This window comes from Pogona vitticeps, chromosome 3 (genome assembly GCF_051106095.1).
Source record: "Pogona vitticeps strain Pit_001003342236 chromosome 3, PviZW2.1, whole genome shotgun sequence".
Taxonomy (NCBI): domain Eukaryota; kingdom Metazoa; phylum Chordata; class Lepidosauria; order Squamata; family Agamidae; genus Pogona; species Pogona vitticeps.
In genome coordinates this window covers 68,035,022-68,061,923 of record NC_135785.1, presented here as the reverse complement: position 1 = coordinate 68,061,923, position 26,902 = coordinate 68,035,022, and the positions used below count along the sequence as shown (strand labels likewise).

At 41.1% G+C, this 26,902-nt stretch overlaps 1 protein-coding gene across 1 annotated transcript; it reads right to left on the bottom strand.

Moving 5' to 3' along the window:
* BAG3 (BAG cochaperone 3) lies at positions 1-26,902 on the bottom strand. The gene is made up of 4 exons (XM_020786504.3): positions 26,577-26,902; positions 4,420-4,773; positions 1,765-2,133; positions 1-1,253 (listed from the first exon to the last, which is right to left on the bottom strand). Exons 1-4 carry the CDS (start codon positions 26,757-26,759, stop codon positions 483-485), a joined length of 1,677 nt encoding a protein of 558 aa, XP_020642163.3. The 5' UTR covers positions 26,760-26,902; the 3' UTR covers positions 1-482.

Sequence of the window (26,902 nt, the reverse complement as noted above, 5' to 3'; positions counted from 1 at the left end):
TTTCTACAGTATTGTTTTATTTTTTCCCCATTTAAAATATAGCACTAAAGTTTGCAACACATATAAATATCCCTATCTTTTCTTAACACACTTTCCAGGCATTGTTACTTTAAAGTGCCTAACAGTGGAACCATTTTCCCCTTAAAAGTGTCTTTAAAAACTTTTATTCTGATATAGTTAGGTAATGATTTTACATAAATCAATCTACTTGACCCAAGACCTTTCTCTGTAAAGGGTTTGCTTGAAAGCAACCATTTAAATGATATTCTTTGAACACTTCCTCTGAGTAATATACAGAATACAGACTAAATGTATTTTCTTTCTGACCTCACATCTACCTCACCTGAGTGTTTACAGTGTCCCAAGCTGTTACATTGATTAAAAACCAACTGGTGCAAAGCTCCTGAATGCATGCAAGTTAAAATTCACTTAACACACACTGTAACTTGAAGTGTCCAAGGACTTTAATTCTTTTCCTGTGGTTATGGTTCACTTGCATTTTCAGATATGCTGGTTTCTTTGGCAAGGTCGGTGACTGCTACCTCCTCAGATCCAGGCTGATTTGTTTCCGTTTTGATTTGCTCCTTGTTATTCTCATCACTTATACCCTTATTAATGCTTTCCCCTTTAGGATCAACCTCTATTTTTAGCTCTGGAAGTGGATTATTCTCAGGCAAAGGAGGCTGAGGTTCATCCCCTTGAATATGCTCTGGAACATCTTCTGCTTTCTGTTCAAGTCTTTCCAATATATTCTGGACTTTTCTTACACCGTCTCTCCTGACCTGTCTAACATCTGGACGACCTTCAGGGTCTACAGAGTCCAAGGCTAACAGCTCTTTGGTCAAATATTCTTCTATCATTAGATATTTTTTGTCATTTTTCTTGCCTTTAAAGGAATCAACAGCCTGCTCCAATGCCTGTACTCTGTTTAGAATAGCTTCAACTTGCAAGATGCCTGGATGTTTCTGAGGCTCTTCCACCTCAGCAGTCTTCTGTAGTTCAGTTTCTTGTGGAAGAGATCTCTCTTCTGCCGGAGCAGCTTTAGCAGGGCAAGGTATCTTTTTATCAATATCTTCTGCTGTAGGAGGCAGTTTCTGTGGAGGCGGCTTAGTATCTGTATCTGTGCGAATGACTTGAATGGGAACATATGGTGCAGGGATCTCTGTTCTAGATGGGCCTATCTTGGTTTCAAACTTAGCGTCAGGCGGTGGAGTTGGTGCTGATCCTTGGGCTGGCATTTGTTGTTGAGAAGCCTGAAAAGATCAACCGGCTTGATTAGGGGTGAATGTAAAACAAGAAAACAAGTAAAGGGATTTCAGCTTTGAGTAAAAATTGTAAAACTGAACTCCTCACATCTAATATGAGACATTTCCCTGATCCTTAATCTACAGCTACGCAGTCTACAGCAATCTTTACACACTCATAACATTATTTTAAATAGTGATCCACCCAAATAGGCCACATTTGAAGTGGAAAACTGCACAACATTATTTCACTGCAATTGCTTAATGGCTTTCCTATTTCCAGGAAGGACTCCAAAAATGTCTTGAACCACAAAAGCAAAGTGTGCAGAAAAGAATAAAATGAAGATTCTTATGGTGCCTATGGTAGAGCTGGAGGTGTAATTTCCAGTCTGCAAAATCATTAACCAGGAATTCATGTCAATTAACAGATTGTAGTTTTCAATGATATTCTTTCAAAGTACGCATGACTAATACAGTCAACTAATTGCTAATGGAAATTAAAGAGCATCGCCACACCCACCTGAGGTTTGGCTGACTGTATTCTGATGGGAGTTGGAGACTGGACTCTGCCCGGTGAGCTTTCACGACTTGCTGAGCCTCTCTGTGACACTCTGAATGGGGACTGTGCACGTTGTGGCTTCTGTTCCTGATCATCAACTTGGATTTTATGGTACACTGGTTGGTGAGCTTGGTATTCACTCTGCTGGGCTGGATAATGTGTCTTCTGTGCCTGATGATAGACCCGCGGTGGCTGCTTTGGTACATTTCCTTCATGGATCACAGGGATAGGAATATATCCACGAGGGAGCTGATGGCTTCCTGAGTTGGATCTGCCTGATGACTGAGGAGACACTGTTGGTGATTCAGAAGGTGTAGGAGATGGAGACTGCTGCAGGGGGCAAAGAAAACTATTAATGTCCATTATTGTGTTTGCTATAGGTCTAACTTCCCAAAAGTAATTCAAGGCAGGTACTTTACTGCGAATTATCAACACGAATAATAGCAAATCACAGAAACTGATCCAGCTCATTGGCGAAGTGCCTGCTGCATGCCAGTTGCACAAATCATATGTCAACAATCTGCTTCTGCAGGCCCAAGTATTTGAACAGTGGCTGCTGATTACTCTCTTCTGCTGAGTCCTAGCAATGATGCTGCTCTGGCAGTAACCACGCACAAATATTCTAGATGACACATTGATTAAACTAGTAAATTCTACTTGGGGGTTAAAAACTGCAAGGACATTTACTTCACAACAGGTTGAAGAAAACGAATTTCGCAGTATGTTTTAATTTTAAGAACGTTCCTTCTAAGTCCTTACTGAAAATCAAGGAGACTGCTACTTATTTTGTTTTATCAGTTTCTGTTACTATTTTAAACTAATTAGCTATAGATGTCTCACTTAATTCAGCTTAATTTAACAATTACATTAAGGTATTTTAAATATCTTACATAGTTGTTTATATTATTTCAATGTACTTCACTAAGTGTGCCCCACCCTGAGATCTGTTGATACAGGGCAGATCAGATACAGAGTACAGCTCATAAACCACGGTCAGTAAAATATAATTTAATAACAAGAACTGCTAAGAATTCTGATTCAGCACACAGCAGTGCTTTAAAGAAACACACAGTGTAAACCACCTGACACACAGAGAGTAACTAACTGACTAGCAAGCTCTTAGACAAAGCTCAATTCTGGATGTACTGTAGAAGCCCATTATCAACACTAGTGTCTTCAAAGGCATCCTTATGATTATTTTTGTAGGTCCCTAGCACAAGACTTTCTTAGAGACTATGAGGATCATATTAAAAAGCAATTTGAAGCTGGGATGTGAAAAACACACCTAAATTTCTAAAAAGCTTTATTCATTCTTGCTTTCATTTTCAGTCAAAATAATCTCACATTCTTTCTACTTCCTGCTGGCTAAAGACACAACCAACCCACAACTAACCTGCAGTGTATAGACTGACTTGCACTTCCACAGAGGAAATGCTGGCATAGTATCAACTTTAGTCCTGTTGCTCCATTCTTCCTATATTTAGCAATTAAAAATGTTTTAAACAGTAAAAACTCAAAAGCTCTTGCTCTGAAGTTCTAACCAAAAAAACACACCCAACAACAGTATGAACAATCTGAAATCAAGGATCTGTAGTCATAGGCAGCTGTATAGAAAAATCTATTTATGAATAGAATCAATTTATGAAGGACATAGTTATGATGATGAAGGAAAGTTAATGTTCCATAGCTGCAAAGAGAAATAACATACAAACATCATAGTTAAAAATCCTTTACAATTGTATTTGAATTCTCCTCTACTGAAAAATAGGGTACCAGCATCAGATGTGCCTTTATTGATATGAATCTGCCTTGTTAGATCTACAGTACTTTGGTGAAAGAAGCAAACCTGTTGCTTCATTCTATAGGTTGCAGAATCATTCAGATGTTTAGACCCTAAGGCAATTTAGTCTCATGGGAAATACAACTTGGGATCATCATCCTTTTCAACAAATAGCCAATCCAAGGCACAAGTATTAAAAGGCAGGCCCAACTATGCTCCGAGATCTACAGAAATCTGAAATATTTCTCTTTCAAACCAAAAAGTATTTTGAAAAAGCAACTCTGCCCCGCATTCTTGTTTTACAGAAAACAAACTGCGCAATCTGTTTTACATGGAAGATGTTTGAAGAGTGAAGATACTATTTTCTGACTATTATCTCAGAATAGAGATCTGCAGATTTATGTTTTTGAGGTACAAATCCCAGAACTCACCAGGCAGCACAGTTGCGTGGATCTGAACACATTTACAAACTGCATATGAAATACCTATATATAACCAACAATATTATGAGGATACTAAAGAAATAGCTAGTTATGAGGCCAATGTAATTTAGTAAAGGTAAAGGTTCCCCTTGACATTTAGTCCAGTCATGTCCGACTCTAGGGGGCGGTGCTCATCCCCGTCTCCAAGCCATAGAGCCAGCATTTGTCCAAGTTTCCGTGGTCACGTGGCCAGCGCAACTAGACACGTAACACCATTACTTTCCCACCATACCGGTACCTATTTATCTACTTGCATTTGCATGCTTTTGAACTTTAGTTACACACTATTATTTAGATCTTAAGTCATTGAAGAATTCCAGCATAAAACATACCACAACAGTTCTGTCAGCTTACCTCAGATCCATGAGAAGGAGAAACACGGCCTGGTGCAGCTGCTGTTGTCTGTCCACACTGTTTATCTGTCTGGGCAATTTCTGGAGGTCCTCTAGCTGGAGACTGTGAACGGGCAAAATTTCCTCTTAGAGGTGATGGGGCTCGTGCTGTGGAAGGAATGGTTTCTGCCTTGACCCGCTGCATGCCAGGCTGATAGCCAGAATAATATGAGGGCTGCTGCCGGTTCTCTGCACCTTCATGAATGACCGGAATGGGGATGTAACCAGCACGAAGCTTTGGGTATCCCACGTTTCCATCTCTCACTTGAGGCTGGTTTGGACTATTTCGAGAAATACCGTTTGTTGATTGACTTTCCTAGACAAACAAACAAATCATACAGTATAAATTTTGGAGTCAATATCTTTACAGTTCAAAAAAAGCAGCTAGCTCAATTGTTTTTAGTGGAACTCTTTTCGCTAAAATTATAGCAAATAGAGAATAACATTGGTTATTAAAACAAAGAATTATTAGCACCTCAAGTAAATATTTTCTTAATTGAGAGCAACTCTCTTCAATAACAGTTCACATGTGATGTAACACCTATCAACAGTAGGCAGTCAAATGTATTTTTATTCTGTATTTTATAAATTTGGGCGTGGAACTTCAGGGGACCTGGTAACATTTTCTCCTTCTGTAGTCCATGGTACCCACCACCATCACATGCTGAGAGAAATAAAACCAGGCTAGTGATGGAGGGAGAAAAGAGACCAATAGTACCTCAAGAAAAGTCTCAGGAGTGAGTATGTGATGGTGCATGCCCAGTAGGAATCTGTTTTGCCTAGCCACAGCTCAGCTAGAAAACATGGATGTTCAGTAAGCTCCTCTGGGAGGGGTGCAACAGCTGTGGTTTCGCATCTCAGTTGGTTCACATGTTATGACAAAGCTAAGTTCACAAGTTTCATATTCATATAGGCCAGGAGTATTTTGCCTTTTGTTTGATGCTCATTTATTTCAATTTATTTGAAGAAGGGAAAGGGATCAAAACAAATCAAGGATTATTTTCAAAATACCTGAAACAAACATATAATGCACTATGTAAGCTAGTAAGAGAGGAGAGTTCACCAAAGGACATGTAGAATGTCTATTCATTACTACTGAAACCTTGTGTTCCTGTTTAAACTACATCCCTGCCTCATCTGCAGAGAGGTGAAATACCTCAAGTCAGCCTATTCAGTTGTAGTAAAACTCCTTATTAGGGAGAAAGCCTCTGGCCCAGGAATTAACGACTTTGATGTGTCACAAATTTTACTGGGATGTGTTAGTGAGTCCCTCAAATAAAAACAGACATACAACACTAATAAAAGTACTGTGGCACCTTTAACAACTTTATTTCAGTGTACACATTCATAAAACTATAATTCACTTCTTCAGAAACACCAGAATAACATCAACAGAAGCTCACACAGAAATAAATTTTATTAAGAGTAGCAGAATACTTTGTTTGTTTTTGTTTGTTTTTGCTTAGATAGAGTAATGTGTCTGCCTCTCTCTCTTGCACATTTAAGGAACTGAGCAAGCTCTCCATTGTACCGGTCACTGGTGATACTAGAGAGAGAGAGAGAAAATATTTTGTTATACATATTTAACCAAACCACTGGCTGAAATCCTGTTGGCATTAATTTATGCCACACAAGCTACATGATATCATAAATTAAATATTTCCTGCCCCCTCCCATCAGATTCTAAGGCTCTCTAGGAATCCTTATTTTTTGTTCCTCTGGGGCCATCAGGACTTGGAGAGGGGGATTTGATATTGGAAAATGGCACTGAAAAGCTAGCAGTGATCCTAATTCAGCAACAAAACCATTGGTTGCAATTATCTGACATTAAAAACTCCTCCATCCCACCCAAGGCTCCCAAAGCAAAAGGTATTCAGTATCAGGAGGGGGGGGGATAGGAAGTTTTTTATTAAATTAAATTAAAAATATCCATCACTGGATGATTATGTAATCTAGTTTGCATGGCATAAATTTACACCAATAAAATTTTAGCCAATGATGTCAAGCCTAGTGGTCCACATTTATGTTTTATTTAAAATAATAATAAACAAATATAAATGACATTTTGGTTTCTTACATAGAAAGAGAGAAGTGGGCTGAAATAATTTAGTCAGCCCCTCTAAATGAAAAATTACACACAAGGGGGGGAAATCAGTGGCCTGTGGTTTGTTGATTAAGATTTGTCCCTAGCCTCACCTAATCTAAATCTAAACTGTCCAGGAGGAGGAGAGGACCAATATTATAATCATGATTTTATTAAATATCTTTGTTCTTTTTTTCTCTCCTTCCCCATTATCTTTTAAAAAAGAAATGGGAAACTTAGTGCTTGCTGAATACATAGGACATTTTATTTATTTCCACAGAGTGTGATAAAGTAGCCTATTTGAATACTTGGTCTGTCTGAGCCTTACTTTAAAAGCAATTTTATAATTTTCCAACCACACTTGGTAAACATGCTTTAACATTAAGATATGTGACCAGTATTCCGTAGCTAATTTTGGCAGTTATTATAAGCTCCAGCATTACTGCCACATGCTTCTGCATGTCATCTATGGCTTAGATTCTAAGCCATACTTCTTATGTTAGCAAATAATCAATTCAAATGTGGCATATAAGCTGCCGAGTTAGTTCCTTTGTAATATCTGGGCAGAAATGTTCAAAGATAAGAAAACAATTTAAAAACACTCAGATGAGAAAAGGGGGTACTTGTGTGAACTATGAATTTTTCAATAGTTGTTGAAATGTCATTTGAAGAGAATAAATGAGAAAGAGAAAATATGGTGTGTGTGTGTGCACATGCGGGGGAGAATTGTTTAGTTCAGATAGCCTCATCTGTTTCAATCGGGACATTTTGAAATGATGATGATATTACTATTACTATTACTATTACTATTACTATTACTATTACTATTACTATTACTATTACTATTACTACTACTACTACTACTACTACTATTACTATTACTGTTACTGTTACTATTACTATTATTATTATTATTATTATTATTATTATTATTATTATTATTATTATTATTATTATTATTATTATTATTATTATTATTATTATTATTATTATTATTATCCACATCATTATGTTCATCTGTTTGGACATCAAGACATAATCACCTTCAATTAAGAAAAAACTTTCCACTTTCACATGTTCTATTAGTGGAAAAGAAATAGAAGAAACCACAACATAGGATACTTGTTATATTCCTTTTGTCTAAATAACATATCTGTTCAGAGCATGACTCTTACCGTGTTTCCCCGAAAATAAGACAGGGTCTTATATTAATTTTTTCTACAAAAAACGCATGTGAAGGTTCAAATGGGGTCTCCCCTGGCTTTGACATAAGAGACAGGAGGCTCTCGTGTTGCAAAATCAAAACTGGGCTTTATTGGAACATCAAACAATAGGTCATTATTCTCTAGGTTAACTCTAAGATTGTCTCTTGCTGCCAACAGGTCCCACGGGGGCATCCAAACATCTCTGGTGAATGGGTTATAGTCTAAATCATTCCAGGGTCCTTTGGTAAAAGGATTCCTGCCATACAAGTCCAAAGTGTCAGTCCCCGGCTTTATCAATGGTTTGACCTCCTCATTTCTCCCCTCTGGATCGAAGGGGTCCTCATCTCCTCGTAAGGGAGCCCATGGTCTGACAGGAACCCTCTCTGCCGGGCTTCCTCCAGTCTCCATGCCCATCTCTCTCTCTCCGCTCTCCCCACGACTTCTTTCTCCTCTTTTAACCTCCGGCACCACTCGCGCGCCTCCGATTCACCCCAATACGATGGTTGTGGAGGCAGACCTCTTCTTCTCCTTGGGGACGCGGACTTTTTCACATTTCCCAGTCCAGGGATCCTTCACCCCTATTAACTCCCAGCCCCCTGGTATATCATTTCTCATTCCTTTTATATCCCCTATTCCCGCCTCCACGGTGGTTCTACCCCTTTCTTCTTTTCCCGCCATTTCCCTCTCCGTCTGAGTGGCTACGGTCAATTTAGACAAACCCCGTTCTAACTCACGGTGTCCACACCCCGTTGTACCGTCTCGACGGGTGATGCAAGCAGGTCTGTTTGCGCCTCCTGTTCTTTCCTAAGGATGACACTCCGGCGAGGGCTTCTACCTCCTCGCCTCAACAATTTAAATTTATTCAAATATAGTCATTTCATCTTCTGCTTGCTGCACAATGGTGGAAGGCAGGGCTTCACTTAACTGGGGCTTATTTTTGGGGTACAGCTTATATTACGAGCATCCTGAAAAATCATACTAGGGCTTATTTTTAGGTCAGGTCTTATTTTCGGGGAAACAGTTTCCTGCAATTTCTTGGCTTTTTGAACACTGACTTGAACATGGGAAACCCTAACATAACAGGTTAAAATAAAGATATATTTCTCCCTCCCTCCCTCCCCCCTTGTCTATCCCTTTACCTTCATGAGGCAGTGCATGCAAACATCTGGGCTCAGAAAGCTAACACAGCACACTGTGAGAGATGGACAAATTCACCTCATGTACCTTCTAACTCAGCGGCCTCCAACCTTTTTGGGACCGCGGACCATGTGAGCCTCCAAGAAAGGCGGGGGGCCTCCGCAGGTACGCATGCACTCTCGGGTGCATGTGCGAAGTAGTGGGGGATCACCCGCCCCCCAGCGTGAGCGCTCCCCTACCTCTTCGCTCATGCTCAAGGGCGCTTGCACGGCCACCTGCGCACATGCATGAAGGGATGTGGGAGTGCTCGTGCCAGCGCTGGCACACACGCAAAGCAGCTGTGGGGAGGGGAGTGAGTGCAGGGGGGGGCAGGCGGGAGGTCAGTCTTCACAGCCTTGTCTGGCTCAGGCCGCAGATCGACACCGGGCCACTGACTGGGGGTTGACGGCCTCTGTTCTAACTGATGACAGGCAGCACCGGTGTTAGAAGCAGTGGGTCCATATCAAAAGTGGCATGAAAAAGATCCCTGATTCTTTGTTTGGCATCTCCAAGTAGAGCTGTGGAAAACACCTGTGTGAAACACTGGAGAGACATTGCCCATGAGCATAGTAAATACTGAATTACAAGGACTATTGGTCTAATTTAAGCTTAGGCAGCTTCCTATAGTAAAGCTCTAGGCCAGGGGTGTCCAACCTTTCACCTTCCCTGGGCCATATTAGAAGACGAAAATTTGGATTGGGCCGCACATAAATTTGGTTTGGGCCGCATAGGGGGGCAGCTCTAGCCGTCCTTCACAGCCCCGCTCCAAGCGCGCTTACCGGCAGCTGTGATCTCAGACAGCAGAGGTTGCCAGCTTCGACTCCGGCGGCTTTATGGGGCCGGGAGGGGGTTCACCTATTGACGGGGACGGCACAATGCAGTCACGCAGCCCCCCGTCCCCTCCCCTCCCACTCCTTCCTTCCCTCTCTCCCCCTCTACTGTTGTGACGTGCCCCGGCCGCAAGCGCCAGCAGTGTAACTTGAAACTTTGGAATTTCTTTAAAAATAAAAAATTGCACTGGGCTGCATTACGAGCTGACCTGGGCCGCATGCGGCCCTCGGGCCGCAGGTTGGACAAGCCTGCTCTAGGCTCTAAGCTTTTTTTTCCCTCTCTCTCTCTGTCTCTCTGTGCGTGCGTGCGTGTGTGTGTGTGTTTGCACTGCATCTGTGTACAACATTAAAATCTATCTCCTCTGCTGAAGCAGCAGATCCAGCACCTATTCTAGCAGCTGCCACATCCTAGCTTTACAAGAGGATAGGAAATTCCACCTCTGCTACCCTGAGACCCCAGAGAGCTGTCCCTGACCCATCTACCTCAAACCTAAGCCTGTTTGTTTTAAAAAACTAAGTAACTAATCACATGGTCCAGAGCAGGGGTTGTCAACCCCCGGTCCGCGGCCCGGTGATGGTCCGTGGGCTTCCTGGAACTGGGCCGCAGACACAGATCTCCACCCCCTCGTGGAGGGGCATGTCGCGCTCACGCTTCGCCCCCATGCCCCCTTCTCGGCTGGCTTGCTCCCCCCGTCCGCCTTCCCTTACATGCTCCCAAAGCAATCAGAAGGAAGCCGAACGAGCCAATGGACACCGGGCGGCTACCTCGGGGAGAAGCCATGGTCTCTGCAGGTGGCCGACAGGGGTGATGGCCATCCATGAGCGAGAGCCTCTGACCCCCCTCCCTCCTCGGGCTCCGAGGATTCTCCCGAACTCTCTTGCTTTGACTCCCCAGCCGCAGCAAACCGGGTGGGGGTGGCAGCAGCGGTACAGATGTGGTGACAGTCACCCCGGCACACAAAGCACATCTGCACCAAGCGATCGCCAGCCAGACGGTGACCAGGTGCAGGGCGTGGGATGTGGTGCGAGGTGGATGGGGCACAGACTCCGGGAGGCCAGCCTAGAGCCTTCGCCTGATGCCGGAGGAGCCGCAGCGGGAAAAGAGTCTGCACTGGCTTGCACCATCTTGCGGCGACAGCATCACTGGCTTTGGTGCGCTCAGGGCTGCAGTCGGGCTGACGTGCCTCAGATCCCTACAGTGCCAGTACCGTTGCCTCCACGCCCCCTTCCAATACAGGCGCGCGCCCGTGTACCCCCTCCCTCCACACACCCACACCACCTGGCGCACAACGGCAGAGGACCGCTGCTGTAAAGCATTAGGATGTACTCATCCCCAGGCGCAATGGTGGTGGGCTTTGGGTGGGTGGGTGCGCACTCCCTAGATCCCCAGAAAACAGGGGCAGGCCTGAAAAAGAGCCAAACCCCGCTTTCCTCTGGAGGACAAGAAAAAAAGGAACAGGAAGGCATTCTTTTTGAGGCACGGTTCTTCCCCCCTTTCCTTCTAGGAAGCCCAACTCAGTGTGTTTAACTCCTCAGCTGCCGAGGCGGGGAGGGATGTGCATCACCACACCATCTTCTACCACAGAGCCCATTCCACTGCAGTATTTGGCTTCTCTAGGGCTGGGACCGGTTGCTTCCCTCCTGGGCTGCTGGAGGACAGACAGGCCTGGCGCCATGAAATCGCTCTGCTCAATCCCGCCTTCTTCCCTTGGTCTTTTTTTTCCCTGTCCAGCCCAGTCCCCACCATGCTCACCGGGGCTCCTCCAGCTCTTCCCCTCAATTTCCAAGACTCTTGCGCTCCGGGAAGGAGAAACGTTAATGCTGCCTATGGATGGCATGTACGAGTCCCTTTGTCTTGCACTTCCTGTCACCTGAGTGAAGCCACAGTCCTGCTATACTTGTAACGTTAGAGTAGGACAACATGGGGTAGGTATGAGGTGTTGGAGAGCTCAGTAGTTTAGGTGTTGGGCTGCAGGGCTGGAGGTTGGGAGTTCAATTCACCACTTGTGCCTCCTTGGCAGGGGCTGGACTGGATGATCTCATAAGGTCCCTTCCAGCTCTGCAGTTCTAAGATGATGATCCCCACGGAAAAGGCAGGAGAAAGTCCAAGCTCAGGAGGAACTTAAATGACTCTGAGAGATCCTATTCCCAGGAGACACGCCCCCCCATGACTTGACCCTAACCCCTCCCCAGTCCTTGGAAGAATGGTCTTTAATAAAACCAGTCCCTGGCATTAAAAAAAGTTGGGGACCACTGGTCTAGAGGCAGACTCTCACTGTGCCTTATTTAGATCTGAAAAGGTCTTGCTTCAAAACGGGGAGAGAACAGGAGACCACTTCTGATTTTGGCTTAAAATTGCCAGTCATGCCCTCTAGAAGGCACAACTGGTCATATCAAAATTTGGGGGTTGGAACTTCTGGGGACAGCTGTAATGCCCAGGAAGCACTTTGTCTACCTTTGCTTTGGAAGTACAGGACAACGAGCGTGAGTCCATAATTTAAGTATTCATGGTAAGTATTCCATCTCCCTTTGTAGGATGTGAGAAGAACTTCAACCTTCCATTCCTACTGGGAGCTAGGCATAGAAAGCGATTCTCCTCACAGCTCTGGGTACAATATAAACGCAGACATCTATTTAGTTACAGTGACAGAGAAATTTTTGTCAGTGCCAAACAAACAACCAAACCTCGGTCTCTTCCTCTTATTTGGAGGAGGAAAAGGAGGTGCTGGCCAGAACCAAAATGTCCCTCTGCTCCTCTTCTCAGCTCCAAGCCTAGGGTGGGTATCATATCTGAGCTTTGGCAGCTCAAATGCTAGGACAATCCCTATCTTCCTTTTTTTAAAAAAAAATCTGAACCTGAAAAGGAGAGCAGAAGATTTTGCTTCAGGGAGAAATGTAGCACAATACCCCCCTTTGGTCACTACCTCCTCTCTGACATCATCTCCATATAGAGTGTGATATGTCTGAAGATGTAACAATTTATGCTCGCCTATAGGTTCTACATATAATCAAAACTCCTGATTTTCCAGATAGATAATGACTGAAAAAGGAACAAGCATAGGCACAAATTCCCAACTTCTGGCTTAGCAACCAAAACAAGTTTCAAAATATGGCTCTCTGGGGAAATTTCCTTTCCATCTCAGTGCTGAAATCCTTGGGCTTAATTCAATTATTTTTACAGTGAATCTGTAGCTGAGTGTAGAACAGACACAAATGGAACAGGTAAGATTATCAGTTACTGGACCAATGTATACAGATCTTCACCAATGTAATGATCAGTAAGAAAAATATTTTTAGCAAAATTTTCATGAAGAGAACTTAGGTGTTCATTTCAAAGAAACACATCCTATATAAGCTGACAATTGCCTGCAAGTGTATCGTCTTAAATATTGGCTGATTGGTGTGATTACATGCAAAGTTAAAAAATAGTCTGATGGCAAACTGTCCCATTATTAGAAGGCAGACTAGCAAGAGAATGACACTTCTATTTACATAGCCTAAATCTTTCCAAAGAACTGAAGAAAAGACTAAAGTACAGTGGTATACCGGGAGGGACAGGACATAAACAGAAATACTAGGGTTAAGGAAGCCCATAAATCTAAACTGGCAGGAAGAACGGAAGACAGCTCTTCATTATTAGCTAACCACAGCAGATGCTCTTATTATTATTTTTTAAACTGGTCTGAAGTGCGAAGACTTAAGAGCTTCTACATGCTCAGTTCAATAGACTCAAATTAGAGATGTAACAATATTTTGCTGTTAAGAATGGGCTTTTAAATATTTATGAACTGAGGAGTTTCTCCCAAATGTATCTTATGTAGATCTGCACAATTTGCAGATTAAAGCCGCACTTGTGATCCAAATGGAAAAAAAAAATAGGGGAAAAACTGTCTTCCCCCATGTTTTCCATTCAGAGCACCTTATCTTTTTATACACCTGAAATGTAAATCTGGAAACAGAATTACAGACTGGCTCCAATTCTTCACAATGAAGGTAACAGCACAGAAATAACTGAACAGGATATTATCTGAGCAATGTTCGAATTGCTCTCACTAAAATGTAAAAAATGTTAGATGATAAATACAGACAGGACTACAAGTAAGGGTCTACCAGGTGCAATAATGTGGGAGTGAAAGTATGGGAGAAAGATGAGTAGGAAGATCAGAAGAACAAACATTCAGAGAGAATAGAAAATAAAGACTCTGAAGCTTAGGTATGTTTGTAATCTGACACTAAGATACTACACAGAACAGAAACAGAACTTGTATACAAGATTCCCCCCTTGAAGTTCTCTAATGAAGCTCTTCCTGCAGTAGCCTTTCTATTTTGGGACTACATTCTACATTAATCTCCAAGAGAGATCAGGTAACAAATACTTCTTTCCCTCACCAAGATAAATACCATTTAGTAAAGGCTGAACTACATATGACCGTGGAGACCCATATATTTTCAGGCAAATCTACCCCAATAGCTCTTAGAAGTGCAGCTAGCACTATTTCAAGCAATGGTACAAAACCTTCCCTATACTATCAGTCTGCGGTGGTGTCTTCCCTGCTGTCTTCAGTCAGCTTCTTATATGAGAAGTAAGAGAAGAGGCCACAGGAAGAACAGCAGGTAGAAAGAATACTTCACCCACACACTCCTAGTGTGTTTTAAACTGCACTTCCATCCAATGTACCTCCATACATGTTTTAGTTCCAGGGGGAAGTTTTAATACAACTAGATAAACAGCAGTGGTTCCCAACCTTGGATCCTGAAGTGTTCTTTGACCGCAACTCCCAGAAACCCTGGCCAGCACAGCTAGTGGCGAAGGCTTCTGGGAGTTTCAGCCCACGAACACCTGGGGACCCAAGTTTAGGAACCACTGAGCTAATCTTCAGATACTACACCAGGAATCAAGAGCTGAATGGAGAGGATTTGGTACCACTGCTTTAAAGTGCATTGACATCATAAGTGTATTAACTTGATTTTAAATGCAATTGAGTAGATTTGGCTGTACAGTAAAAGCGTAGGTCTCCTATCACCGTTTAAAGAACTGATCATACTGAAAAATGTCTCAATATTTAATTTCACAAGAACAATGATGCAGACATCCTTCAGTTTCCCCCTTACATAGAGGACTCTGTGACTAATTTCTCCCAGATTCAAGAGTTTCCACTTACAGGCTTTCCACGCAACACTGTAATCAACAATAAAATATGTGCTGTATTTCTAATGCTTGACATGAAAAGGTTGATCTTTCTCAGCGGCAATGATGCCAATGACTCAGTATGTGACAGATTACAAACAGTGTATTAGAGATGTAAGGCTGACTACAGCAGGCTTGCATTAAACTCATGTTTCATTTTATACATACAGGCTAGTTTTTATAATAGCTCTCTCGTATTAAGCACTATGTACAAGTCTTTATTCGCATCATTATTCTTTTGAACACTCTCTCTCCTCCATCATCTTTGGAATGAGGAAATAGCAACATTTTCAGAGTAAGAGTATAGGGCAAGGGGAGGTTAAAGCAATAGATGTATATTCTCAGTCGAAAGGAAGGAAGAAATGAAGGACTAACAGGCAAATCTATTACATTTGCACCTGGAGCACAATTCATAATGAAAATATAAAATGAGGGAACAGCATGAATTTATATTCCAGTTAACATATGTAGCTGCTTAGATTTGGAATCAAGCCTAGCTCCTACATCTCAGTTAAAAATGAATAAACTTTGAAATAAACTAATTAAAATGGAAAGTAATGATGAAATAACCCAGCGACAGAAATATATATTGTTCCAACACAGTAAAACTGTATTTGAACTTCAACAATAAATACTGATCTTCTTCCTCTTTCTGAAATAAACTAAATACAGCACATAAGCTCCACAATATACCCGATGTCCTTAGAACTAGCCCTGAAAAAAAAAACCATTAATTTTCCTAAATTTATTTTAACTTTTACAATTATACTAGTTATTTTTTAAAAAAATAATTTACATATATTCTGTATATCATAAGAAAAATACTGTGAAGGAAAAAAGTGTTTTTAATAGCTTCTACTGCTTTCCAAGCAGGTTTGGGATCTTTATAACAGGACTGGAGTGGTGAAGAAAACAACTAGAATATACCTTGTATTTTTAAGTGATTGTCTGCATTGCATTTATGATTATGGTTTCCAAAGTATGCTGGCAGCCTATCAGAACACATCAACCTGCTGTTACTTATATTACACTTATATTTAAAAAATATATAGTCATAAAAAGCCTACAGTATTATGGAGTACATTACATTTAAAAACCTAATTCCTTTACTGGAAGACATCACATACATTTTGAACTACAGGGCTCAGCCATAAGCTGTTTGTTTCTGCTTTTTTAAACACAAAAACCAAAAATCTAAGGATTCTGCATGTCACATTTAATTTTTTTACCAGGAAAACCAATATTTGATTTCTACAAAACAATACAATGGCCCTAGAGATTAGAGCTGGATCAAAGCAAGAGATGGGGGGGTTGTTTTCACACAGAAACTTCATTTTTAGTACAGTGGTGCCTCGCAAGACGATTGCCTCGGGGGACAAAAAACCCACAAGATGATTGGTTTTTTCGATTCCCTATGGTGCCTTGCAAGACAGTTTTTTCTATGGCTGTGCTTCACAAGACTTTTTTCCCCAAGACCGATGCCTTGCAAGACGAATAAGTTTCATTCGTCTTGCGAGGTCCCCATAGGGAAACCTTGCAAGACAATTTTTCACAAGACGACGATTTTCGCAGAACAAATTAAAATCGTCTTGCAAGACACCACTGTATAAGGAAGACAGGGGGCCAACAGCAGAAACACCAACATGAAGTGCAGAAAAATGAGAAAGAGCCTTGAATTTTTAACAAAAAATGTGTCAGATGAATCCATAAAGGAAGTTTACATTGTACAGTACTTGTAAAACTAATATTCCTGACTACAGCCTCTCAGAATATACAGTGTTTCCCCGAAAACAAGACAGGGTCTTATATTAATTTTTGCTCAAAAATAATGCATTAGAGCTTATTTCCAGGGGATGTTTTATTTTTTTTCATGTACAACAATCTACATTTATTCAAATACAGTCATGTCATCTTCTTCTGGTTGCTGCACAATGGTGGGGGGTGGAGTGTCACTTAACTGGCGCTTTTTTGGGGGGTAGGGCTTATATTACGAGCATCCTGAAAAATCATACTAGGGCTTATTTTCAAGTTAGGTCTTATTTTTGGGGAAACAGGGTATGTTACCATGTGTTTTTCCAATGTCACTCATGCTTCTGAAATATACCTTGACTGGAAGGGTTCATCTGCTATTTCACCCAATGTTATGATGCAAACATATTTTAAGACTTAACTTTGGCTATGGGCATCAGAATCTGCATTGGGAAATAGGTACTTAATTAATATAACTCTTACGAGTTTTTTGTGGATCATCTTTAAAGTATGCAGTGACATAACCATGATTATGTTTATGGGCATGGCAATAATTGCTTATAAAAAAATTTAGTCCTCCAATATGTTTAGAGGATCTGCCTTCCTATATGATAAGATCCCTCTGAAGTCAGATGGGTGACACCTAGAAATTTACCAGTGACAAGTGCTCCAACCATGGAATCCCACCTCCAAAAAAGGTTCAAGCATTAACTAGTTTTCTGTCATTTCAGTACCAGATGTCTTATTTTCTCAGTTATTCTACAAACAACTGTAGTCTTGATGAAGTGTTTTTTCTGATTTTTCACATCTTGCTGCATTTTTTTTTGTTCTTGTACATTAATGACTGTTTGCATGTTTTACTTATATTTTTATTATATAAGATGTGATTGGGAATATTTATACTTCCTAAAGTACCAAGACAAAGACCAGCCACAATCTTGACATTTGCAACTCATACAGCATAAAAAAGTTAAAAGATGCACTGAATATGAGCCAACAGGAGGATGTGGCTACAAAAAAGGCAAGTGCTATTTTAGGCTGCATTAATAGAGGTATAGTCTCCAAATCCTGTGAAGTACTAGTTCCCCTCTATTTGGCACTGGTTAGGTCTCAACTTGAGTAGTGTTTCCAGTTCTGGATACCACACTTCAAGAAGGATGCCAACAAACTGGAAGAAGTTCAGAGAAGACAACAAGGATGATCAGAGAGGGCTGGAAACTAAGCCCTAAGAGGACAGACTGAAAGAACTGGGCTTGTTTAGCCTTGAGAAAAGAAGACTGAGGAGAAGATATGATAGCACTTTTCAACCCTGAATAAAGGACACACAACAGTGGGCTCAAGTTACAGAAAGCCAGATTTTGGTTGAATACAGTACACTATAAGGAAAAACTTGCTAACTGATAGAGCAGTATAGCTATGAAACTAATTACCTTGAGATTTGGTAAGTGGTCCAACACTGGAGGCATTCAAGAGAAATTTAGACAACCACCTGGCAGATATCCTTTGGTTTGTATTGCTGCACTGAGCATGGGGTTGGACTCAATGGCCTTATAGGACCTCTTTCAACACGATTCTGTGATACCCATCACTATATATTGGCATGGAGCAACATGAATTTCACAAGTCATTTTTGCAGTCTCCATCCCCTAATTTTTACAATTAAAAAAAACTGTGAGAACAAAATTTAACTTTTCAAAAGCAAAAAAACCCTTTTTTTTTTACTTTTAGAAAGCAAAAAAGTCACTTTTTCAGTTTTAAACACTCAGTTTGGTTTAAGTGAAAATCATTATTGGTTTATGAACAACTCACAGTGGCTGAAATCCTGTTGCTTTGTTAGGCAAAAGCATAACATTCAGTTGCTTTCATCTGGCAATTAACAAGTTGCCAAAGGACTCACTAGAGAGGAATTACAAGAGTCATCGTTAAAGAGGTTATGGTGGCTATTGTGAGGTCATCTGTGGATAAACAGAGGTGTAGCTGGCACAACCTGTGCAATTAGGCCAATAATTAAAAAGAGAAGTTCCATCTCTGTATCATTCATAAGCATTTCCAAAAAGATGGCCTAGTCAGATTTGAAAGAAAATCTGAGTTTTACTTAATCCCTCTCAATCAGTCCTATCAACATTAAAAATCTAGAAAGAAGGCCAATACAACCTTCATACACCTGCATAGTATCTACAAAAGAGGATACTGTTTTATCACAACAGAAGGAAGATTTACACCCATTAACAAGGCAAATCTTAAAAATTCCTTGCTCAGTTTTCAAGCACTCTTTATGCATATGATTGAGCTGTATCCTGAAATGCATAGGACGGCTGCAACAGGTGAAATTGCATGTCTCTGTCAGGATTTATAATATGAGAGGAATATGAGGAAGAAATGCTGTGTTAACTCTCAATTGTGCACAGTACTAATTTGAAAATATGTTTGCATCAGCACCTCATTTTTCTAGGCCATATTTTGTATTTGTGGGGGTTTTTTTGGTCCAAGCCGCTCTTTGACTTGCTATTTTTTCCATCTACATGTGCTTGTATCTCCTGGAATTATTCCCAATAACATAAGAACATGTAAATATTTTCTAGCAACAAATAATAAGAGCTAAACAACACCTTATTCAGTGTTTTTCTAGAGCTGTTTGAGGGCTGCAGTTAATGACTAATTATATACGTATAGATTTGTAAGACTACCAATTAGAAAGTGTTGCTTGAATACCTGCCATGATTCCTTCTATCTTTCTTCTAGTTAAAGAGGATGAATAAGACTGCAGTTTCAAATTAGTAACTAAGAGCAAGGAAATAGCCAAAATGGGGACAATTACACAAAAGATACTGCCTGTGAAAAGTGGAACATTAATGGAGTGAGTGCAAAAGTGTGCAAAGCATTGTGCAATGAAAACCAACCATATTTTAGATTCTTGGTCCATTTTGATATCTCACCTCAATGTTTCATGTTATAAAGATTTCCCATCTCCTGACTGGTATTTTGTTTGTATGAACAACTACGTATATCAGATAAATAAGAGGAGGGAGGGAGGGAGGTTAAGACTGCAATTCTAAACACTCTCCCTCTCCAAATAAAGGTAAAGGTAAAGGTTCCCCTTGACAATTTTTGTCCAGTCGTGTCCGACTCTAGGGGGCAGCGCTCATCCCGCTCTTCAAGCCATAGAGCCAGCGTTTGTCCGAAGACAATCTTTCCGTCGTCACATGGCCAGTGTGATTTAGACACGGAACGCTGTTTACCTTCCCACCAAGATGGTACCTATTTATCTACTCGCATTTGCATGCTTTCGAACCGCTAGGTTGGCGGGAGCTGGGACAAGCAACGGGCGCTCACTCCGTCGCGTGGATTCGATCTTACGACTGCTTGGTCTTCTGACCCTGCAGCACAGGCTTCTGCGGTTTAGCCCACAGCGCCACCACGTCCCTGTCCTCTCCAAATAGTAGCTACTTATATCTCTGGAATGCTGTTCTTGTGTTCTTTCCCTCTGCTGCCATTTTATTGTTGTTTCATCCATTATAGCTATAATAAAGTACTTTACAGTTACAGTACAAGGTAATAATACGTAATAATTTGCCTAATGGGGTCATGGATTTCCCAGTTTCCCAAGCTCTGTTAAATTATGGCCACTTATTTTGCAATCAATTAAGCCTTAAAGTTATATTGTTTGCTTCACCACATTTTCATGGACAGGAATACTGAATTCAGGATTTGTCAGTTTGCCAAAAATGCTTCATAAAATAGGCGAGCTTACTCACCTATTACCATCCTGTTTCATTATGTTTATTATTTCTATGGATTCATCACACAAAACAAGAGTCTGCTTTTTTGGTATGTTTTATTAAATAAATTTTATCTCACACTTAAACATACTATACAAATTAAGTAGGCTCTGTGGTTCTTCCGCGAACCAGTGTCAGGATCCCAGCAAGGAAGGAACTGGTTCCAAGTCAATTTAGAATGTGCGTGAAACTGGCTCTTCTAAACTTCACTTCAATAAAATAAAATTCTTGTCTGTACAGTGAGATTGGTCCTCACAGACAACAATGTCCTCGATTCCCTAAAGCACAAATGAAGCCATTTGTCCTGTGTGCCTATAAATGGAACTGGACTCGAAAATTCCATCACAAGATGACAAAATAAGTTTTCCATGAAGAGTAATTGCATCACCGCTTCATCCTACCAGACCCAAAATTAATGATTAAAACAAGGTCTTCAAAAACAGTTCTATAAAAAGTTCTCCTTGTTGAAGAGAGGGCATGCATATTCTAGCAAACTGTTTAAAATCAAGCATGTGTATCAGAGCACATAATACCGTAGATCTTTGATTTCCATGCTCCCTAGGTCATAAGGAGTTTGAAGAGTCACAAAGCAAAATTATCAACCAGAAAAAAACCCTTCTCATAATGGCAGCACACTCAGTTGTTTAAGATTTCAAAATGTAAATCACAGGGGCTTCTAACATGTTTCCCCGAAAATATGACAGGGTCTTATATTAATTTTTGCTCCAAAAAAAAAAAAAGCATTAGGGCCTATTTTCACGGGATGTTTTATTATTGTTTTCATGTATAACAATCTACATTTATTCAAATACAGTCATGTCATCTTCTGGTTGCTGCACAATGGTGGAGGGCAGGGTTTCACTTAACTAGGACTTATTTTTTTGGGTAGGGCTTATATTATAAGCATCCTGAAAAATCATACCAGGCCTTATTTTCAGGTTAGGTCTTATTTTCGAGGAAACAGGCTATACAGCCAAAACAAATTGAGGGTAAGACTCTCTGACTGGAAAGGAAACAGTGCAGAGAAATACCGTCTGCAATACACAGCAGGTAAGAGAATGCACGGGGGGGGGGGGGGGGGAGACCCAATTTAGAAGCTGGGAAATGTAAGGTGCACACTTTCCTAACCTGGAGGAAATGGGGAAAACCTTTTCTTGCTAGAAATGGCTTTTTATTTCTTTGAAATATGTTTGTCAAGAAAGTACACCTGTTGATCTGTTACACTGTCCCTCCTAACTTGAGAAACAAACAGGTCACACAGGTTCTGCAAGGATGACATAAAACAGAATTGGTAGCAACAGCTCAACAATAACGGGGAGATGTTTAGGATGTTTCAAACCTCTGGAGGAAGCAAAGTTTCCAGTGAAAAACCATACAGTTCTCCATTTGTCCCTATGAAGTATTAATCAACATAGCAAGCTAGGAGGCACAAATTATTGCCAGACTTCTTCTGAATTAAATGAAAAACAAGCTGGAGAAAAACCACCTCCTTGCAATTCAAATGCAAATATAAAAATATGCAATAAAGCATAACATCCCCCCCTAAAAAAAACCCTAAGGAGAAGGAAACAAATTTTTTTTTTAATAAGTGAACATGTGATTGTGACCTGAAACACAGCAATGAACAGTGTATTTTAATTCTGCCATGAAACAGTACAGAATAAATTTTATAACCATATGGCTACATTTTTAAAGTATTTGCTTGGACAATTTCCAAACATGGAATTCATCCAAACTTGGATTTGGATGGTATATGTAATTATACACACTCTTATCCCCACTAAGGTTACCAGTTGCAAACAACATAATTTAGATTGTGTGACATAGTGCAAATTCAAAAACTCATGTTAAGTCATATTTATACCTCATTTTTTGACCACAGGCAGCTAACCAGGGTAAGGGAATGTCCCACCAAAAGTGCAAGAGGAGGCATTTCCTCCCCAACTCAGTCCTTATTGGCTGCAGTGATACATGCCCCAGTTACATTCCATTTGGATTACTGTAACATGCTCTACAAGGGACATTTAAGATGGTTCTGAAACTTCAGCTGATTCAAAATGCTGCAGCCAGACTGCTGACTAGAGCCAGTCAAAGGGACCCCATAACTTCCTTGCTACAAGTTCACTGGCTGACGGTATATTGCCAGGTCCTATTCAACATGCTGGTCATGACCTATAAAGCACTATGCAGCTTAGGTCCAGGATATTTGAAATATTTTATCTCTCTGTGTAACCTCTGCCTCCAGTCTCTGAGAACTCTGATGAAAGGCCTTTATTGCAGGCACGTTCAGTGAACACCCTTTTACCTCTAAATGCCCTTGTGGGCTTGTATTTTTTTAGAAACGGATGCAGCATATTTTTATCAGTATTTTAATAACTGTTTTAAGTTTATTTTAACTTTTAAACTGTTTTTAACATTCTTTTAGTCTAATCCTTTTTTCATTATGTCAGTGTGATTTTATAGATGCAAATTTTAATTGTATGCTGTGATGTGTTCCTTTATTGGAAGGAAGGCGAGACAATCAATCAATCAATCAACCAATCTTAGTTTACCCAAATCACAGCTTTAAATCAATACATTTCACATAAATTCAAATAATACCTGTTCTTTTTTTCAATTAATGTACTGGCTGAATTCTAATGGTTACATTATGCAAACCCAATTGCACAATCCGTTATTCTCATATATATTTTTTCATGCACTATCCACAAAATCTTGCTGCACAGCTTAAGGAAGACAGATCTATGTCAAAAACTAGCTGTTTGTTTGATTTCTTAGTGGTCTAATAAAGATATCACCTGCTCTTTACTCAATTATTCCTGTTATCACAATTTATGAAATAATTCCAGTTTAAACAAAAGTTACTGGCAAACAATCTATCACTCATTTACCTAACTCTAACCAAAAGGTGTCATTTTATTAAATCCAGATATAATTTATATGCAGCAGCAATACTTCCCATTACTGCAAACGGGAAACAGCACCCTATAGTTATTTAAACATTAATTAATAAAGCGTCCATCCCACTATTCTTCCCAATCAGACTATTTCGGTTTTCATTAAAGATGCTGTTCTCACAGTACTTTTGAAAATAGTTTGTTGATCATTAACTATTTCTGCGCATAAACCTGAGTTTTTAGATTGGAGATGTCGAGTTCAGTCTTTCACATGGCCTAGTCTAATGAGATTGTTTATATGACTATGCACTTTAGCGGCATTAGTCAGCATTCTAGCTTCTTAAATCATATTGTAAAAATAGGAGTTTCCCTTTTCTGTCTTCCCAGACTGCAGTGGTACAGCAGAAAATCCTCTACAACTACTATGTAAAGAATATATAACAAATTGCTACCAATGTGAATGCACTAAGGATCTATCTAGTCAAATGTCAGAAAGTCACACAAATGCTACTGAAATTGCTCCTTTGAGCAGTGGTTGAACACAATTTCTGCAGTGTTTGGAAACCTAAGGGGAGGATCTGCTCCAGCTCCACTGCATGACAGGCTTGCATACAATGGAGTCTCGACTTACGGACGGCTCCACTTACAAAACTTTTCGACATCCATACTTCTCCGGCCGCAAAGGAAAGTGCCAAATTCAAATTTGGCGCTTTCCCCGCTTCTCCCTTCCAGAGTCCGAGCATGGCCAAGATCGCCCGGCGCAGCTCGGCTCCCAGCAGCGGCAGCAGCCCTCCAGATGCCTTCCAGGGCTTCTCCGCCGCCATGGGAGGCCTCTCGGAGGTCCCCTGCCGCTGCCAATAGTGCTATATCCAATTGTCAGTCCTGATTAGAGTACACCACTGAATAAAAGGGAGTTGTTCAATCAAGACTTTCCAAGGTTCCACTGATTCAATGGGTTTACTCTACTTGGGATTAAAACTGGATTTAACCCAGAAAAAAATGCTGATGCTGTAATTTAGCTAGAATGAATCAACTATGCTTATATTACATGTACACTCCATTGTAATATACCCTATTTACTATGCCTTTTTTAATGGAGAATTTTCTGAAAAAGAAAAGTCATGGCCAATTTCCTGGCCTAAAACATGTCTTCCAAGCCACCAAGAAAATTGAAATAGGGCACATACATTGGCTAAACCACTTGAATTACACACACAAAAATTATGAAGGAAGACTTTAAAAGTATTAACTGAGAGTAAAAATTCTATCCCAAAGTTTTCAGGGTCTTTTCCAACTACTCAAAAAGGTGATCATTTTAAATATACATGACCGAGCAAAAACGAGCATGCTTAAAAGTTTGAAACCAGGCTATTTTACATCCAGCAGTCAGTATGAATTCATAACACCAACCTGAATTTAAATACAAATTGATGCTGTTTGTGCTTTGTCTTTTCACATGCTTCTTCAATAAGCATATGACTTTTTAAGAGGAAATAACTTTGGGTAGCAGCTAGGAGAATGCACCTATATACACAGAGCACAAGCTTCAGTACTTTAAAGTGTGTTACACTTTGTACTAAAGCAGCAAATTGGAGTGTTTCTTGAACAAATGACCATGTAAACTGGAAGAAGCAACAACAAATATCTTGGGTACTAGTCCCTAAGAAAGAAAGAACACATCCACAAGTGATGATTCTTCTTTATCATTTCAGTATGTCAAGAGTTTTATCTCTCTTCCTTTATCTAAAAGTTCAATTTTTGGCAAGGAAGTTCACTCTATAGCTTATATTTCACTTGCTACGATGATATTTGGTTCTGCACACAAAGCATTTATGAAGTAGGGATATCACCAATATAATAAAGGTTTGTTTTTCAGCACTTAGGTGTAGCCCTTAGCTTTACAGCCCTCAGACCACCCACACAACTAGTTTTAATAGTAACACTGAGAGCTGCTTTTCCAAATATTGGAAAGCTTTTGGGTTGAAATTCAAATTCTTTGTTTGCTTAGGAATACTGTACTCAAATTTCTTCAATAACCACTGGGCAGCACGGCAGTGGTCCGAAGTTCAACAAACTCACACAGATCTGTGGAAGCCACCTTTATGACCATTACAAATATGGCTTCCAACAACTGCTAGTGCTTTTATGCCAAGGTACTAGTACAGTAACCTCTAAACCAAACACAAGCAAAATTCCTGCAAGGAAATATAAGATATACTGAACAAGTGTTTTCCACCATGCTGTTAATTCAGATAATTAATCCCAGCAAACTAATGGAAGAGCCGAAACAAAAGCATTTCTTTTACACAATCTATACATCTTTTAAGGCAAACAGGATCGAACTTCCAAGAGACATTTTTTAAAAGTGTATCCGAATGTGCAATCTGATTTTTGCCCTTTCCACTTGAGAGGAACCTGTCCACAATCGGCTCTCGTCTTTTCTGAACGCTAGAAAAGTAAATGGAAACCTACACAAGGGTTTTTTAAACCACAGCATGCTGCCCCGTGTTGGAGATTCACAGCCACAGAAATGAGAAGTTCATTCCTTTATACAGAGTTGGGCTTCAACAACTTTAAATAAACACTGTGAGGACTGAGGTATCAAATGATTTACGCACAAAAAAAGGACTGCAGTGCGTCAGAGACAAAAGCCAGCTCCTAGCCTCACTGCATTGCCATGTGCAGGGAGGGGGGGGTGAGGAGGACAGGCTTTTCCTGGCACTGCCCCACTCACTGCACCGCATTGGTACAGGACTTCACGGAAGCGCCCCGCCGCTGCCCTTCACACGGTGCCAGAAGGAGTGGCGGGAGGGCCACAGCCCCTGCGGCGCCCCCACTTCCCAACTGCGGGGAACTAAGGGGCCTTTTATTCCTGAGTCACTCCAAGAGAGCCATAAAGAGAGGGGAAAAGTACCGCACACGACACACATTCTGACGGAGCAAACCCCCCCTCCCTATCATGCACGCCCAAGTCAGGACAGACGGTGAAGGGAGGCCGGCTGCAGCTCGGGTAAACGTGGGGAAGGACTCCCGTCTACACAGAGTAACAGAACATTGTGAAAACCCGCACCCCGCACGTTCGCCAGTCCTCCTAAATCTCCGACCTCCTCACCCACCCACCCCTTTCTCGACTCGGAAGTCCCAAGGCTGCCAAGTTTCCCGCGCAAACAGAAAGGGCGAAAAGAAACCGGAACGCGCTTCTGGGGCAGTACCTTCAGCTGATCCCCGGGCAGGCGCGGGTCGTTCCAAGTGGTGGTGCGGTTGTTATGATCCACAAAGAAAGGCCACCCGGTTTGCGGGTCTATTTTCACCTCCCAGCCCGGAGGCAGCGGGTCGCGTTCGCCTCCTCCGGTCTCCGTCCGCACCATCGCGGGAGACTGAGCCGCAGCGCTCATCCTACTACGCGAGAGCAAGGTTCAGCGTAAGGCCCGGGGCGTCGGAGCGAAGGAGCGCAGGGAAACGACCACTTCGGCCGGCTGCCGGGCCATCAACTGGGAAAGAGTCATGCGAAGCCGCCCAAACCGGCCGGGCACCTTTA